The 13454-nt window shown below is 29.9% G+C and overlaps 1 protein-coding gene across 1 annotated transcript; it reads right to left on the reverse strand.

Moving 5' to 3' along the window:
- Positions 1–3341: 3341 nt before the first annotated feature.
- On the reverse strand, positions 3342–6071 carry LOC25489764 (bidirectional sugar transporter SWEET1). Its single transcript, XM_013605920.3, has 6 exons — positions 5657–6071; positions 5522–5558; positions 5072–5167; positions 4233–4512; positions 3880–3999; positions 3342–3733 (listed from the first exon to the last, which is right to left on the reverse strand). Exons 1-6 carry the CDS (start codon positions 5688–5690, stop codon positions 3557–3559), a joined length of 744 nt encoding a protein of 247 aa, XP_013461374.1. The 5' UTR covers positions 5691–6071; the 3' UTR covers positions 3342–3556.
- Positions 6072–13454: the final 7383 nt, after the last annotated feature.

Raw genomic sequence — 13454 nt, forward strand, 5'->3', positions numbered from 1 at the left:
ATATCTTAAAAAAAAAATTACTATTATAAATGTTGGAATTTATATTATATGATATTATATTTGTTGGTGTCATGGAAACATATATGTTTAGTTTCTTTGAATAAGAAAAAAATATACATAGTTTGTTACAATATAAAGGTGCAAAATATATATATATATATATATATATATATATATATATATATATATGGGTGCATCTAATATGGTCCCTATTTTTAAGGGTGCATTCAGGTCCCCTTAAAATGACCTTCAATAGTAGATTGAAAAAAAAATTGTATTTTGTCCCACATAACAAAAAAAAAAGTAAGTTGAGTAATTACTTTTACGCCCTTTGATGTAAGCCTTAAAATTTCAAGTGTAGAACAAAACCATTTTCTTCCTCTCGTTCTCAATCTTCATTGCCTAGAAGCATTTTCTTCCTTCCACTCTCTCTGTGTTAATTGCCAAACTCATGGCTACTTCTTCTATCAAATACTCACCTTCACCAATCACCACACGCTACTCCATTTAACCCATAACCCATATAATATATGAATTTCTTGTTGTACCTTTGTTAATTTTTGTTCTCTGTTTTTGATACTACTACTTATTGAGGAGTTTGATTTTGGGAAATGATAGTAAGATAAAGTGTCATCATACCGTGTACTTCATTGAAAAATGTTGACAACAAACTCAAGTAATTTTTTTGTCGAAAAAACAAACTCAATAATTTTGATATTAAGTTGACATGTCCCTTTCTAATATAACTTGAATTGTTTTAAATTAAAGAAACACGAATTGCAGAAGAGCACTAATAACAAAAGAAAAATTAATCTAGAGGAACCAACTTGAAGAGAGAGAAGGAAAATGCATCTCCACGTGGGGATTTTTTTCTTATCCTAAAGGGTTTAAAAGTAATTACTCAAGTTCACTTTAAAAAATTAATTTTATGCTATGTGGGACCACAAAACAATTTTTGTTTATGTAAGCTGCTATTGAAGGTTATTTTAAAGGGACCATGGGTGCACCCTTAAAAATAGGGACCATATTAGGGGCACCCTATATATATATATATATATGGCATTTTAAATGAGAGGAGTGGTTATTATGAGAGATGAGAGGACTTAATAATAATCATTGGGTCTAAACTAATCATGTTACTTCATCAATAGCTATGCAGTCAATTAAAACAAAAAACACAGCTCTTCGTCTTTCCTCTGCACACGCTTCTCAATGCAACTTGTACATAACTCTTTAGCTGGCGATGGCGATGCTTACTGCTTTTGTTAGAAGATTTCTATGGCCACCTAAATCATACATACCCCAATTGAATGTTTTTTTTCTTTTCTATTTTCCATTTTCGTGATCCGTTTCTTATCAATTAATTAAAATTTTTAAAAAAGGTTAATTTAAGTTGGATTTGAACAATAGTAGAACTAAACTATAATTTCACTCTTAACCAAATCAGCTTGTGATTATTTGTTTGTCTTCTACGAAATTACTCTAACTAATTGGAATTTCTCTCCCAAAGCTATCATAATCTTTCTTTTCTTTAACAAAATCTTATTATGTTTTCTTTCTATTGAACCTAAATTGAGGGAGAGGAAAGAAAGGAACAGAAGAACGTTGAAGAGATTCTTTCTATAGAGAGAAAAATCAAGGAAGAACAACACATAGAAGAGGTAAAAAGAGCAGTCACTTATGGCTTATGCAATAGAGAGAGAACGGGATAAGGGAAATGAAGAAAGTCAATTTACTCTTAACACTCATCTCATTTTATATGCCCTCTATATGTATATATATAAGTATAATTTTTTTTTGAATAAAAGACATCTACAATTTTACTTTTAATTAAAATCAAAATTTTGTAAAAATAATCATACGCATTATGCAACACCAAAAAAAAATATATGCAGTAGCGTAACAAAAAACCATACACACATAAAGTATTACTCTAAACACTAATGTGTATGTATTTGTGAGGTTGAAGAAAGAAAATAAAAATATTTGGTATCATTAAATGACATCGTGAATAAAAATATTTGTGATGTTGTGATGATTAAACGATATTGAAATTAAATATATAAATGATAAAAAGATAATAAAATTCCTCTGAAAAAAAGGTAATAAAATTAAATGGGACCTCCATAAAAAAAATAAAATTAAATGCAACGGTTAAAAAAAAATTAAATGAAAGAAAAAAACGTATTGAAATATAATATTAAAAAAAAAAAAAAGGTTCCCAACGTGAATTGAAGAGAAATACTTGTGAAATAAATTGTCGAGAAGTAGTTTTTTGAAGTAACATTCAACAACTTTTGACCAAAGCTCATTCCATTCAATTTTATGCATTAAAAAAAGTACATTTTTTAGTAAGTACTTAATTGATATTGTATTTGGCCTAACTTTTCCTTAAAAATGTAGAGAAGTTAAAAAAAAAAACAAGGTCAAACGGTATCTTATTCGCCCACAACGACAGTGTAGAAGCAGCTGAATTTTAGAGAAAAATTTTTAAAATAGTTAAAAATAAAAAATAGTTAAAAATTTTAAAAATATAAAAATTGGAAAATAGTTAAAAAAAATTGGTGAGGTAGCACTCAACCAAGCAACACTAAAAAAATTATATGCATTAGCGTAACAAAAAAAATAGACAAACGAACATAAAATATTACTCTAAACGTTAATGTGTGTATGTATTCGCGAGGTTGAAGAAAAGAAATAAAAATATTTGGAATTATTAAATGACAGCGTGAATAAAAATATTCATGAGGTTGTGATGATTAAACGATATTGAAATTAAATATATAAGTGATAAAAAGATAATAAAATTTCTTTGAAAAAAAGATAAAATTAAATGGAACCTCCTTAAAAAATTAAATGGAACGGTTGAAAAAAATAAAGTTAAATGGAAGAAAAAAACATATTGAAATATAATATTAAAAAATAAAGAAAAGGTTCCCAGCGTGAGTTGAAAAGAGGTGTTTGTGAAATAAATTGTCGAGAAGTAGTTTTTTAAAGTAACATTCAACAGTTTCTGGTCAAAGCTCATTCTATTCAATTTTATGCGTTCAAAAAAGTTCTTTTTTTAGTAAGTACTTAATTGATATTGTGTTTGGCCTAACTTCTCCTTAAAAATGTAGAGAAGTTTGAAAAAAGTCGGGTCAAACGATACCTTAATCTCCCACAACAGCAATGTAGAAACATCTGATTTGGGAGAAAAAATTGAAAAATAATTAAAAATATAAAAATTGGAAAATAATTAAGTTATTAAAAATATAAAAATTAGAAAATAATTAAAAAAAAATGGTTAAGGGCAAAAATAAAAATTCATAGGCCATTGTTAAAAGAAAAAACTCAACCAATTAGTAGATTACCGAATTGTCCCTTATAGGAGCAAAATGGTAAATTCAAGGGACATGGATTTTCTTATTAGGATATATAGATATAGACAAGGAAAAGGTCACTTAACATAAATAAACTCATGAAATTAAAATAAGAGCAGAACAATAAATCAGAGTGGTTCTTGCTTTCAGTTGCAAATTATGTAGGTGACAAAACACAAATTGTTCTTGACATGTCATCCTTGAATTTCATTTTCATAAGACTGTTTCATTTGATGGTTTTTTCCATTACCCATCTCCATTGATTCCCCTTCTGTTGGTTCCTGCTGTTTTGGACTACCTTTGTTGTCACGGTATATGAAATACAATATTAGTTGCATTGTCCCCAAAACAGAACCAAGACCATTAGGTACCTGAAAAGTAATAAAATTCCCTTACAATGAGTTTGTTCTTGAAACTAAATTATTAACTTAAACTTGCAAATTTTTTCCAAATTTAAATCAAAGACATTTTAATTTTTGTTTTTTACTTATATTTAAGGCCGAGTGGACTAACTTACAGCAACAAATAGGTCACGGCCTAGCAGACCGAATATAAACCATGAACTGCCGCAAAGAAACACAAACAGCGACAAGAAGAATGGCATGAACTCCACACTCTTGGTTTTGATCACTAATCTCTGCATATAATTAAAAATCCACAATTAATGGCATGTTTTGAAATTTGGCTTGATAGTATTACATTAACTAGTATATTTTGAGTCATTAATATTGGATATCAGAAAATTTTGTTTCAGAGGTAATTTATTTTGAAACTATGTGTCTTAAATCTGCGTAGAAGTCATATTTGTGCAAATGCTCGAGTATCTTACTAGTTGATAAAAAAAATGGTTGTGCCGTAAATTTGGCTTACCATAATTGAGAGTGGAGAACCATACATGATGACGGAAAATATAGCCATGGCAAAGCCGCAGAAGGCCTTCCTATGATTGCCATGGAAGGCAAAGAGGGAGACAAAAACAACAGCAGAGAACACAGACAGTACCAAGGTGAATAGGGCAAAGATTTTGATTTTTTCCTTCTTAGGTGCAAATATGATGAATATCAAAACATATATGATTTCAATCCCTGCTCCGGTGCCATTTACTGTTGTTACCGGTATGTTGTTGGGAGACACAAAAGGCAGACCGTACCTGTAGATGTTGGAAATCAGAAGCTACTAAAAAAAAAATACATGCGCACGCGTACACACACACACACCTCTTCTTCGACTAGTGAAGGAAACCTTCCGAAATATTCCTTTTAAAATGGAATACACTAATTAAAAGCAAAAAAAATACCAAGTAAGGTTTAGGATATAAATTGCTCTGTGAAGATTTACCAATTGAAAGCAAAAATTCAATTGCTATTTGATTTTTATCATTATGATCCCATAGTTTTGTTCCTATTAAAGACAATCATGTTCATAAAGTCATCATGCTCTAAATGTGACATACACTTCCAGATCCAACCTAAATTCACTACATTGCATGCCTCTAAGGTTTAACCATAAAAGATGCTATGCATGTAAGAAAACTTTTCACAATTAATGTATAAAAAGGGAAATTAATTACAGCATGGTGGAAGCAAAAAGAGAGACAGTTGGACCAAATAGCAACAAAATTGGAAGGAAGCAAGTCACGTGACTTGACACAAGACTTAGGGTGAAGTGGACATAAAGTAAAAAGACAGTTTAAGCAAAAGCTAGCTCACCAAGCAGAAAGGAGACAATTGAGCAGAGTCATAACATATGGTAAGCCTGAAAATTTCTCTGTGGATTTGTTGACTATAATCCTCTTGAATGTAATCCTATACAAAACTCAATTAGTCACAATTTTCAATCAAAACTTCAATTAGTACTCCACATAATAAAAAATAAATGTTGATTTCATGCATTTGAATTGTGTTCCAAGTCTCACATCAAATAAAACTATCACTTAAATATATTTATAAGTGGCGACGAAATGGTTTTGTGGTGTTGAGTTAGACTCGTCTCATTTCTAAGAAATGAAAAAGTTTAACAAAGTACTAGAGCCGGAACTAGAAAATAAATAAGAAAAGAGAGAAAACGACATATATTAGACACTAGACACGTCTTAGTTAGAAGTGTCCGTGGTTAACAGAGAGAAAACATAGAGAAGAAAGCAGCTAAGTAAAACATACACAGGTGCCAAGAAGAGGAACAAAGCAGAAGCATTCCCTGAACCAACAAAGAACAAACTGTGAGAATCAGAAAAAAAAAAATTATACAACAAGGTAAAAGTAAGAGTAAAAATGATAATAAATTAATTAACCTACCAAATATGCCAAACAAAAGATGTGCAACATGCATGATGTTGAATACTATTTTTTTCCTCTCCTTTCTTTTTGTTGAGAGAACAAAATTGGTGAAAGAATGCTATTTATTAGTTTCTTGAGAAATGGTAATGGATTATGATGATAGTAGTAGAGTAGTAGTTAGTGGGTTTATATAGGAAAAGGAATCATTAATAACAAGTGTAAGGTTAAACACATATGATCATAATAATAATGATACTGTTATATGAATATGATCTTATCCGTTGAATTTGATGCTGAGAGATGTTTCCTTTCTTAGTTTTCCAACCCAAATGGATTCATTCAGATGCTCATCCTATTGTCAATTGTCATACATACACGTACGTAACTCACGGGATGTGCTACAGAAAAAAATGTTGATTAACATAACATGTGTGCTACTCTGCAGATTTTACCATTAAGGTAACAGTTCTATTGATATTTTCATTAAACCAAGTGTCTGTTTTTATATTAAAATTATTGCAAAAATAGGCTGAAGGGCCAATGTGAAGTAAAAACTTAAATTTAACCGATTTTTTTTTAAAAAGATTGGCCTCCATTAATGTATATATTTCTATATTTACCGATGAAACACATATCAGATTAGACGTGTTCCGGTATCGGATACATATTGTATGTGATTAACACAATACCGTGATAATATTATCAAATTGAATCATGTCAGTTTCTTAAATTATTATCGATGTTGTTGTGTTTGTCCGTGTCGTATCCGGTATCTATGTTTGGGTCTATGGTTCATAAATGTTTACCTTTGGGGTTATTTACATTTACAATTTTACATTTACATTTGAATGTCCTTCAAATATATCAATTGGACTTTTTTTTTTCCTAGGTTTCTCCGTGGCTTATCATTGAATTCCACGAATTCTTTGCTGGATAACTCCGAGGATTCAATTACATTGTGTATTTGTGGGATTTGCAGCAGATATATAATGTAAAGCTAGGTAAAGACAAATTCTATATTTGTTTATGCATTTGTTTAAAAATTTGAGGGGAGAATACCTCATTCACATTTTCTTTCTCTTCAACAGTTCTACAATGCTACACAAATATTGTGGTAAATTATAGTATAATATACGATTTTGAGTTACATACATGATTTATGATTAATGGATACCGGCCACTGGCTGTGTTGAGCCAATGTCACCCATTGCAGAAGTGATGCAAATGTAAACAGTGTTTGAATGAAGCATTTCTTCGAGGAAGTGTAACTTTATGGAGTAATACAAATTCATCTATACAGATTTTATAAAGTTATATTTAGTGAATTTCAAATATCATTTAAAAATTCTTTTTTATTCTATATAATGTGAATTTCATTAATAACTTTTTCAAATCGGCCCTTATATTTTTCAAAATTAACAAGTCGGTCCCACTTTGTTTTAAAAATTGCAAATTGGTTGCTACAAATAAAAGAATGCAAATTAGTCCCTTTAATTTTGCAAAAAAATGCAATTAGGACCCTGAATTTTAAACTTTTGAAAATTCATTCCTATTATCCATATTTTGACATTAATCCTTCATTTGTTTTTTTGAAATTTCATAAAAAATAGCCCAACAAAGTTTAAGAATGAAAAATTTAATTATTCTATCAACAAAATAAATTAGAAATAAAGAGAATTCAATTGTATCAATTGAATTATCTATAGTTCATTTTTTTTTTTAACTTTCAATCACTCCATCCAAACACATTCTAAGGATATCGAGATAGACAATGAAATTTAATATTTTGTTCATCGTTGTTTTGTACTTATTTATTTTAATCTTTTTCCTTTATTTATTCTTTTGGTGAGAAATGTTATGCCTTTTCATAGATTGAATGATCATTTTGTTGAATAAAATGACAAGGTTGTAGTTGATGGGAGAAACAACTTACAAAAATTAAAGAATAAGCTAAACTACACTTTTCGTCCCCTAAGTTTTAAAATGTTGCGATTTTGGTCCTCTATTAAAAAAATGCGATTTTGGCCCCTTTCGTTCCAAAATTGCTGAGAAGCCGCCACGTGTCCCAAAAAAGGGGCCATAATCGCAACTTTTTTTGAGATATAAGGGGTCAAAAAACATATTTCCCTTATATTAGGGGGTCAAAAGAACATATTTCCCTAAACATGGGGTCACTTTTGCCATTTTTTTTTAATAGGGGGTCAAAATCGCAACATTTTAAAACTTAGGGGGCGAAAAATGCAGTTTAGCCTAAAAAATACAATCGTAACACAAGAATTGTTTGGTTGCCAACTAACTAGAGAATCAATTTTACCGTCTTGTATCGTCATTGCCCTCAATTTTTAACGAATAAAGAGACAACTTAAAAATTTACCTTTATAATCTCAACTCAGCACCCTTAAAAAATCAAATTGACCTTTCGAATTTAACCCTCGTTTTGTCACCTCTATTGAAGTTGGTTTTGAAATTGTTTGTAGTTTCTTGTTAGTCTCACGTCGTGCATATTCTTGTGTTGTCGAGTGTATAAATATGTTTGATTACCTTTTTTCTTTGAGCTAATTTTTAATATGAGATTCAAATCTATTTAACGTGGTTTCCATGCGAACCACTTAATTATCATGCCAAATCAGCAAGTGTGTCAACATTACCTGATTGGAACTAATTTGTCTAAACTAACATGGCTTAGGAAAATGGTTGTTGCATGACTTATGATAGTAACATGCTTTATAGTTTAATGACCAGCATTAACTTTATTTATTCATTTTTTTAAAATAAAAAATTAACACCTCCCTACAATATTTTTGAAGACAAAATCTCAAAATTGGCAAAATTCTTTCAACCCAATTTTTCTCCATAGGTTCCCTATTTAGATTAATCTTACTCTAAACATGTGAGACATTAAGTATAGATATCTCTTTAACTAATTAACACTTGAGTTTGTTTTGCATGTTGTAAATCTAGCTCCTTACTCTAGACTATCTTCTTCTGTTTCTTTTTAGCATATAAACTTAACATACTTTTATCAAGTATCAAAATTTCTTACTCACACTCAACACGCCAAAGATAAGCCATAATTAATTATATAAAACAGAATAGCCATAAATTAGAAGAAATTGTTTATCTCCACGCATGCACCCAATATCTCTATCATTACTCAATTATTACATTGGAAGATTAGGTAGTTTAACTTGTCTGAATGAAGAGATAAAGAGTTGAAAGTCACGAGTTTAAACCCGAACAAACGACAAAAAAAAATTAATATAACAAATAATTATTAACATTTATCAATTAAAAAAAAAACTCAATTATCATAGTGGTTTTTTTTAGGTGAATAGTGGTTTATGTCGATGGTGCATATATTTGGATTAAATGACTCTAAGCAAGGGTGATCATGGTGCACTTTCCCCTCAAGAAATAAATTTAATATTGTATGGACTAATAACCCATAATTAGATATTAAACTCACAATAATAAATACTACACTTTTTATACCAAAAAAAAATTAAAAATACTACACTTTATCTTGTCGTGCATTATGTAAATTAAAATCTAATTGTAATTGTAAAAATTTGAGCCGCAATAGAACGGGGACAAGTTTTTCATCTTCGTCTTTGATGGGGTTCGTGTATCCTTATATTCGTCCCTAATTCTAACGGAGTGAAAAATAGAACTCCAATCTCATACTTGATCAGCTTTGGTTATCCCAGATCTATTTGTTAACTTGGACACTATTTTTGTATTTTTTTACTAAAAATGTAAGAAGGTTAAAACTCTATTGTTTCAACAATCTAATTTTTCTAAGAGAAAATAACTTGTATAGAGACTCACGTTAAAAATAAAAAGAAACATATGAAGATAATTAATGAGTTTGTTTAAGGGTTTCTAATTTCCTAGAGGTAAAATTTAATTGAGATACAAGTAAAGTGAGTTTGTGCATGAGTTTAGGTCTTCAATATCCGTCCCACACATGTCTTTTAAAATTGGGAGAAACTCATCCAAACCCAATCAATTCGAATTTTCTTCATCAAAATCAGATGGGTTCAAATAAGTACATGCGTGTACAGATTATGTGGCCACCCATAGACAAATTTGATGTCCCGTGTTTGATTTGAAGAAAGACATAAACGGAAGGATATTAGGTGAAGAATAACTTTCAATTTAGTGGTAATCATTCAATCCAACAGTTTATAATATTCCTCACTCATTTTGGCTTTACCTCAGTCCTCAGTGCCTTATACAATACTACTGGCTAATAGTGCAGTTGGCAAAACATGGAAGTAGTGAAATATGATTTGATTTATCTTAAATTCAAATGGGGAAAATTATGGGCGTGAATGTGTGACGAGGATTTATTTACTATATCAATTTTGTTAAATCAATCATTAATAAATATGCTGCAAATTTTAAGACAAAAAAAATAGGTTTAATTACACTTTTGATCCTCGCATTTTGACCAACTCACGAAAATGGTCATACCTCTTTTAAATCAAACAAAATCGTCCATAAACTATATGTTTTTTGCAGTTTTAGTCATATCCCCCTATTTCCAACTCCAGAAACGCACAGAAATGACAGTTTTAGTCCAACCACCTATACTCAACCATGAAATAAACAAAGAATAAAGCATGTGGGTACAAGGAATCTACTTTGTTCAGCAAACAACCCAAAAAAAACCTTAATTTCTAAGACATGTTTCAGGTATGTAACATGTCTCAGAAATTAGGTTAGTGTGCTGAATAAAGTAGATTCCTTGTACCCACATGTTTTATTCCTTGTTTATTTCATGGTTGAGCATATGTAGTTGGACTAAAACTGTCATTTCTGTGCGTTTCTGGAGTTAGAAATAGGGAGATAGGACTAAAACTGCAAAAAACATATAGTTTAGGGACGATTTTGTTCGATTTAAAAGAGGTAAGACCATTTTCGTGAGTTTGTCAAAATGTGAGGACCAAAAGTGTAATTAAACCAAAAAAATATGCTACAACTTCACAGAATTCTACTGACGTCTTAATATTTGTTGTCATCTATTAAACATAAGATAGAAGAAAAAAAAAATCTTTTGTAGCCATTTAGTTGAAATATATACGAGGCTAAAGTTAAGTAGTGATCACAACATTAATTGTCCTAAAACTTGTAAAAAAAATAAAATAAATAGAACATTGCCCTAAAAAGAAGATGATGGAAACCAACATGTCGCGGTATGAGTGATAGTTATATGTGAATCCCTTAACTATTAAGTTTAAAGTTCAATCCATCGTAGAATAGGTAGCCATAGCAAGTAAATCCCTTGGGATACGGAGGGGGAGGGTGGAGCAGCGGCATGATTAGGGTTTGAGGAGATTACATACCTAATTGTGGTTATGGGAAATTGAGATTGTGTGTTTTGTTTGTTGTGTTGTCGTTGTTGAGAAGAATAAAAGGAAAAGAAGAAGACAATTGAGAGGAGGGACATAATAAAAGGAAAAGAGAGGAGAACAACAATATGTGAATTTTTAGGTTTGTTTGAGTTTTTCAATGAATTAATGTTATTTTATTTAATTATTTAAAAAATTGAAGGTTTGTGTGAACACAATGAACAAATTGATGAATAAAATGATGGATTTTCTATGCTTTGAATTTGTGATGATTGTTTAGAAGAAGATGATGAATTTAATCTAAATTTTTCATGTTTTTAGTTTTTTCTTTCTTGAAGGGATGTTTTTAGTCATTTAAAACTAGTTTTTAATAATAGAAAATACAAGTGGATTAAAATTAATTGAAGAAGAATCAACAAAAGTCAAATCACTGTGCTATATCACCGTTTCTGGACAATTAGATGTATGAGGTTCTAAAATAAAATAAAATAAATTTTAAATTGAAAAGGAAAAATCTAGCTAAAAAAAAATTCTTTACAAAAGATAAACCAAAACTCGTTTAAATAATAGGATAAATATTATTTAAGAAGTCCTAGCTCAACTGGCAAAAATGCCGAAATTGTTAGGCCGGATGCCATGACCGGGGTTCGAACCCCGGTACCTCCACTTGTGTGTGAGTTTATAATGGCTTTGCCATTTCGTCTATCTACCAAAAAAAAAAAAAAAAAAAAAAATGTATGATAAAAAGATATCAACTTTTTTTGGAACAAGGATAAAAAGATATCAACCTATCAAAGGAGAGTAACTTCAATGATCTATTCAAAATTTGAGACATGAATGCAGTTACATCAAGCTTTGAGGGCACCTTCTAAAATCACGATGTTGGCCCACACACACCACACTCAAAAACTAACCATCAAAATTATGGAGCTACATGTCTCAAAGAAACAATTGTGGATCAATCGATGTACGACACATATGAAGGTTTCAACTTTCAATTAAATTAAACTTAATTGGTTACTGAATGTATTAAAGGGAAATGATACTTTATCAAGAAAATTTCAAGAGAGTGTATAGGTTAACTCTTTCTTTGATTATACATCATTACCTCCTTTGATTTCCGCCAAATAATAAATTTAATTAGTTGAAACATTTTTTTGATAAATATTTGATAAAAATTCTCTAAATAAATAGACCAATGCTCGTGTTAAAAATATATCACTAAGTATATCTTAATGATCATTGAATGCATGTTTTATTACACATAGTTTGATCATCAAATTATTAACACAAGATGCATTTTAAGATATTTTTATATTGGTAATGTTGCTTATAGCGAAAAGTAGTATAGCGAAAATATCATGACAATGCATTTGCATAAAGCATGATTGTGGAAGACTATTTTGCTTTTAATCTAACGGTGGCAGAGCACTTCGTGAAATGTTCATGATGATATGCTTCACGAGGAATAGTACTACCCTTTTTATATATAATTTAGTCAATTCAAAGATTATATATTGACATTGTGACACATATTTAGAAATGAAAATTATCATTTTAAAGTTAATATGTGGTGTTTAATTTCTCTTACATGTTGTTGTTCAAAATTCAACATGATAAACATACAATATTTTAGGACTCCTCTCATAATCGAACAATAAGGAACTCGAATCTATGTGTAAAATTATACAATGTCATTAGTTTCTTACAAAATACCCATGGTTATGCATTGCACCAGCACACAATGAACTTGAGATGTATACAAGCAACTTGTAGAAAGCATCACATCAATCTAGTTTTATGCACCCATATTCTTAGTTTCTTACCACTTCCTTTTTCCATTTTTCATTTTCATTCTTGGCATGGCAAGGTTGGCATATATATGCTGGCCATTGACGCAAGTCTAGGAACCTATTTTTCGAGCGGTTTATGACTTAAACCTATCAATGCCTTATCTTATCTTAGGGTCTACAATTAACTTCTATTTTTTTCTTTTTAATTTTGACAAATGGTCTACAATTAGCTTGTTGCGTAATTTAAATGGTTAATAATTTTACTATAATTAATATCCAATCTATCTTATAAATTTTTAGCTAACCGAAAATAACCATACATGATACAACCCGTGGGAAAGGTGCCATGGCGTACATTGCACCATCCTCCCAACTACATGTGATCAAATGGATCATTTTATGTCAATGGTTAATTATCATATAGTTTGGTTGAGTATATATCCTTCACCCAATCAAATCATACCATGTCATATTTTTATATTAATTTATTTTAAAATAAATTTAAGGTTAAACAAATTTTACTTATATATATTATGGACTTGTCTAAATCAAACCACGTGTATTGATTGGTTTGGATTAAAAAAAATTGAATTCAATTTAGGTCAACTTATATTATTTTTTTAATAAAATTTATCTTTTTAAGTATTATTTGAAAACTTAGTCAACAAA

The sequence above is a fragment of the Medicago truncatula genome, chromosome 3 (genome assembly GCF_003473485.1).
Source record: "Medicago truncatula cultivar Jemalong A17 chromosome 3, MtrunA17r5.0-ANR, whole genome shotgun sequence".
NCBI lineage: Eukaryota > Viridiplantae > Streptophyta > Magnoliopsida > Fabales > Fabaceae > Medicago > Medicago truncatula.

Bases quoted from the DNA above. Each gene is read 5' to 3' on its own strand.
- LOC25489764 (XM_013605920.3), bottom strand. From the start codon at position 5,690: ATGCATGTTGCACATCTTTTGTTTGGCATATTTG. The intron at 4,513-5,071 runs GTGAGCTAGCTT...CAACATCTACAG, and splicing joins AATTGTCTCCTTTCTGCTTG to GTACGGTCTGCCTTTTGTGT. The intron at 3,734-3,879 runs GTAAGTTAGTCC...ATTACTTTTCAG, and splicing joins GCCGTGACCTATTTGTTGCT to GTACCTAATGGTCTTGGTTC.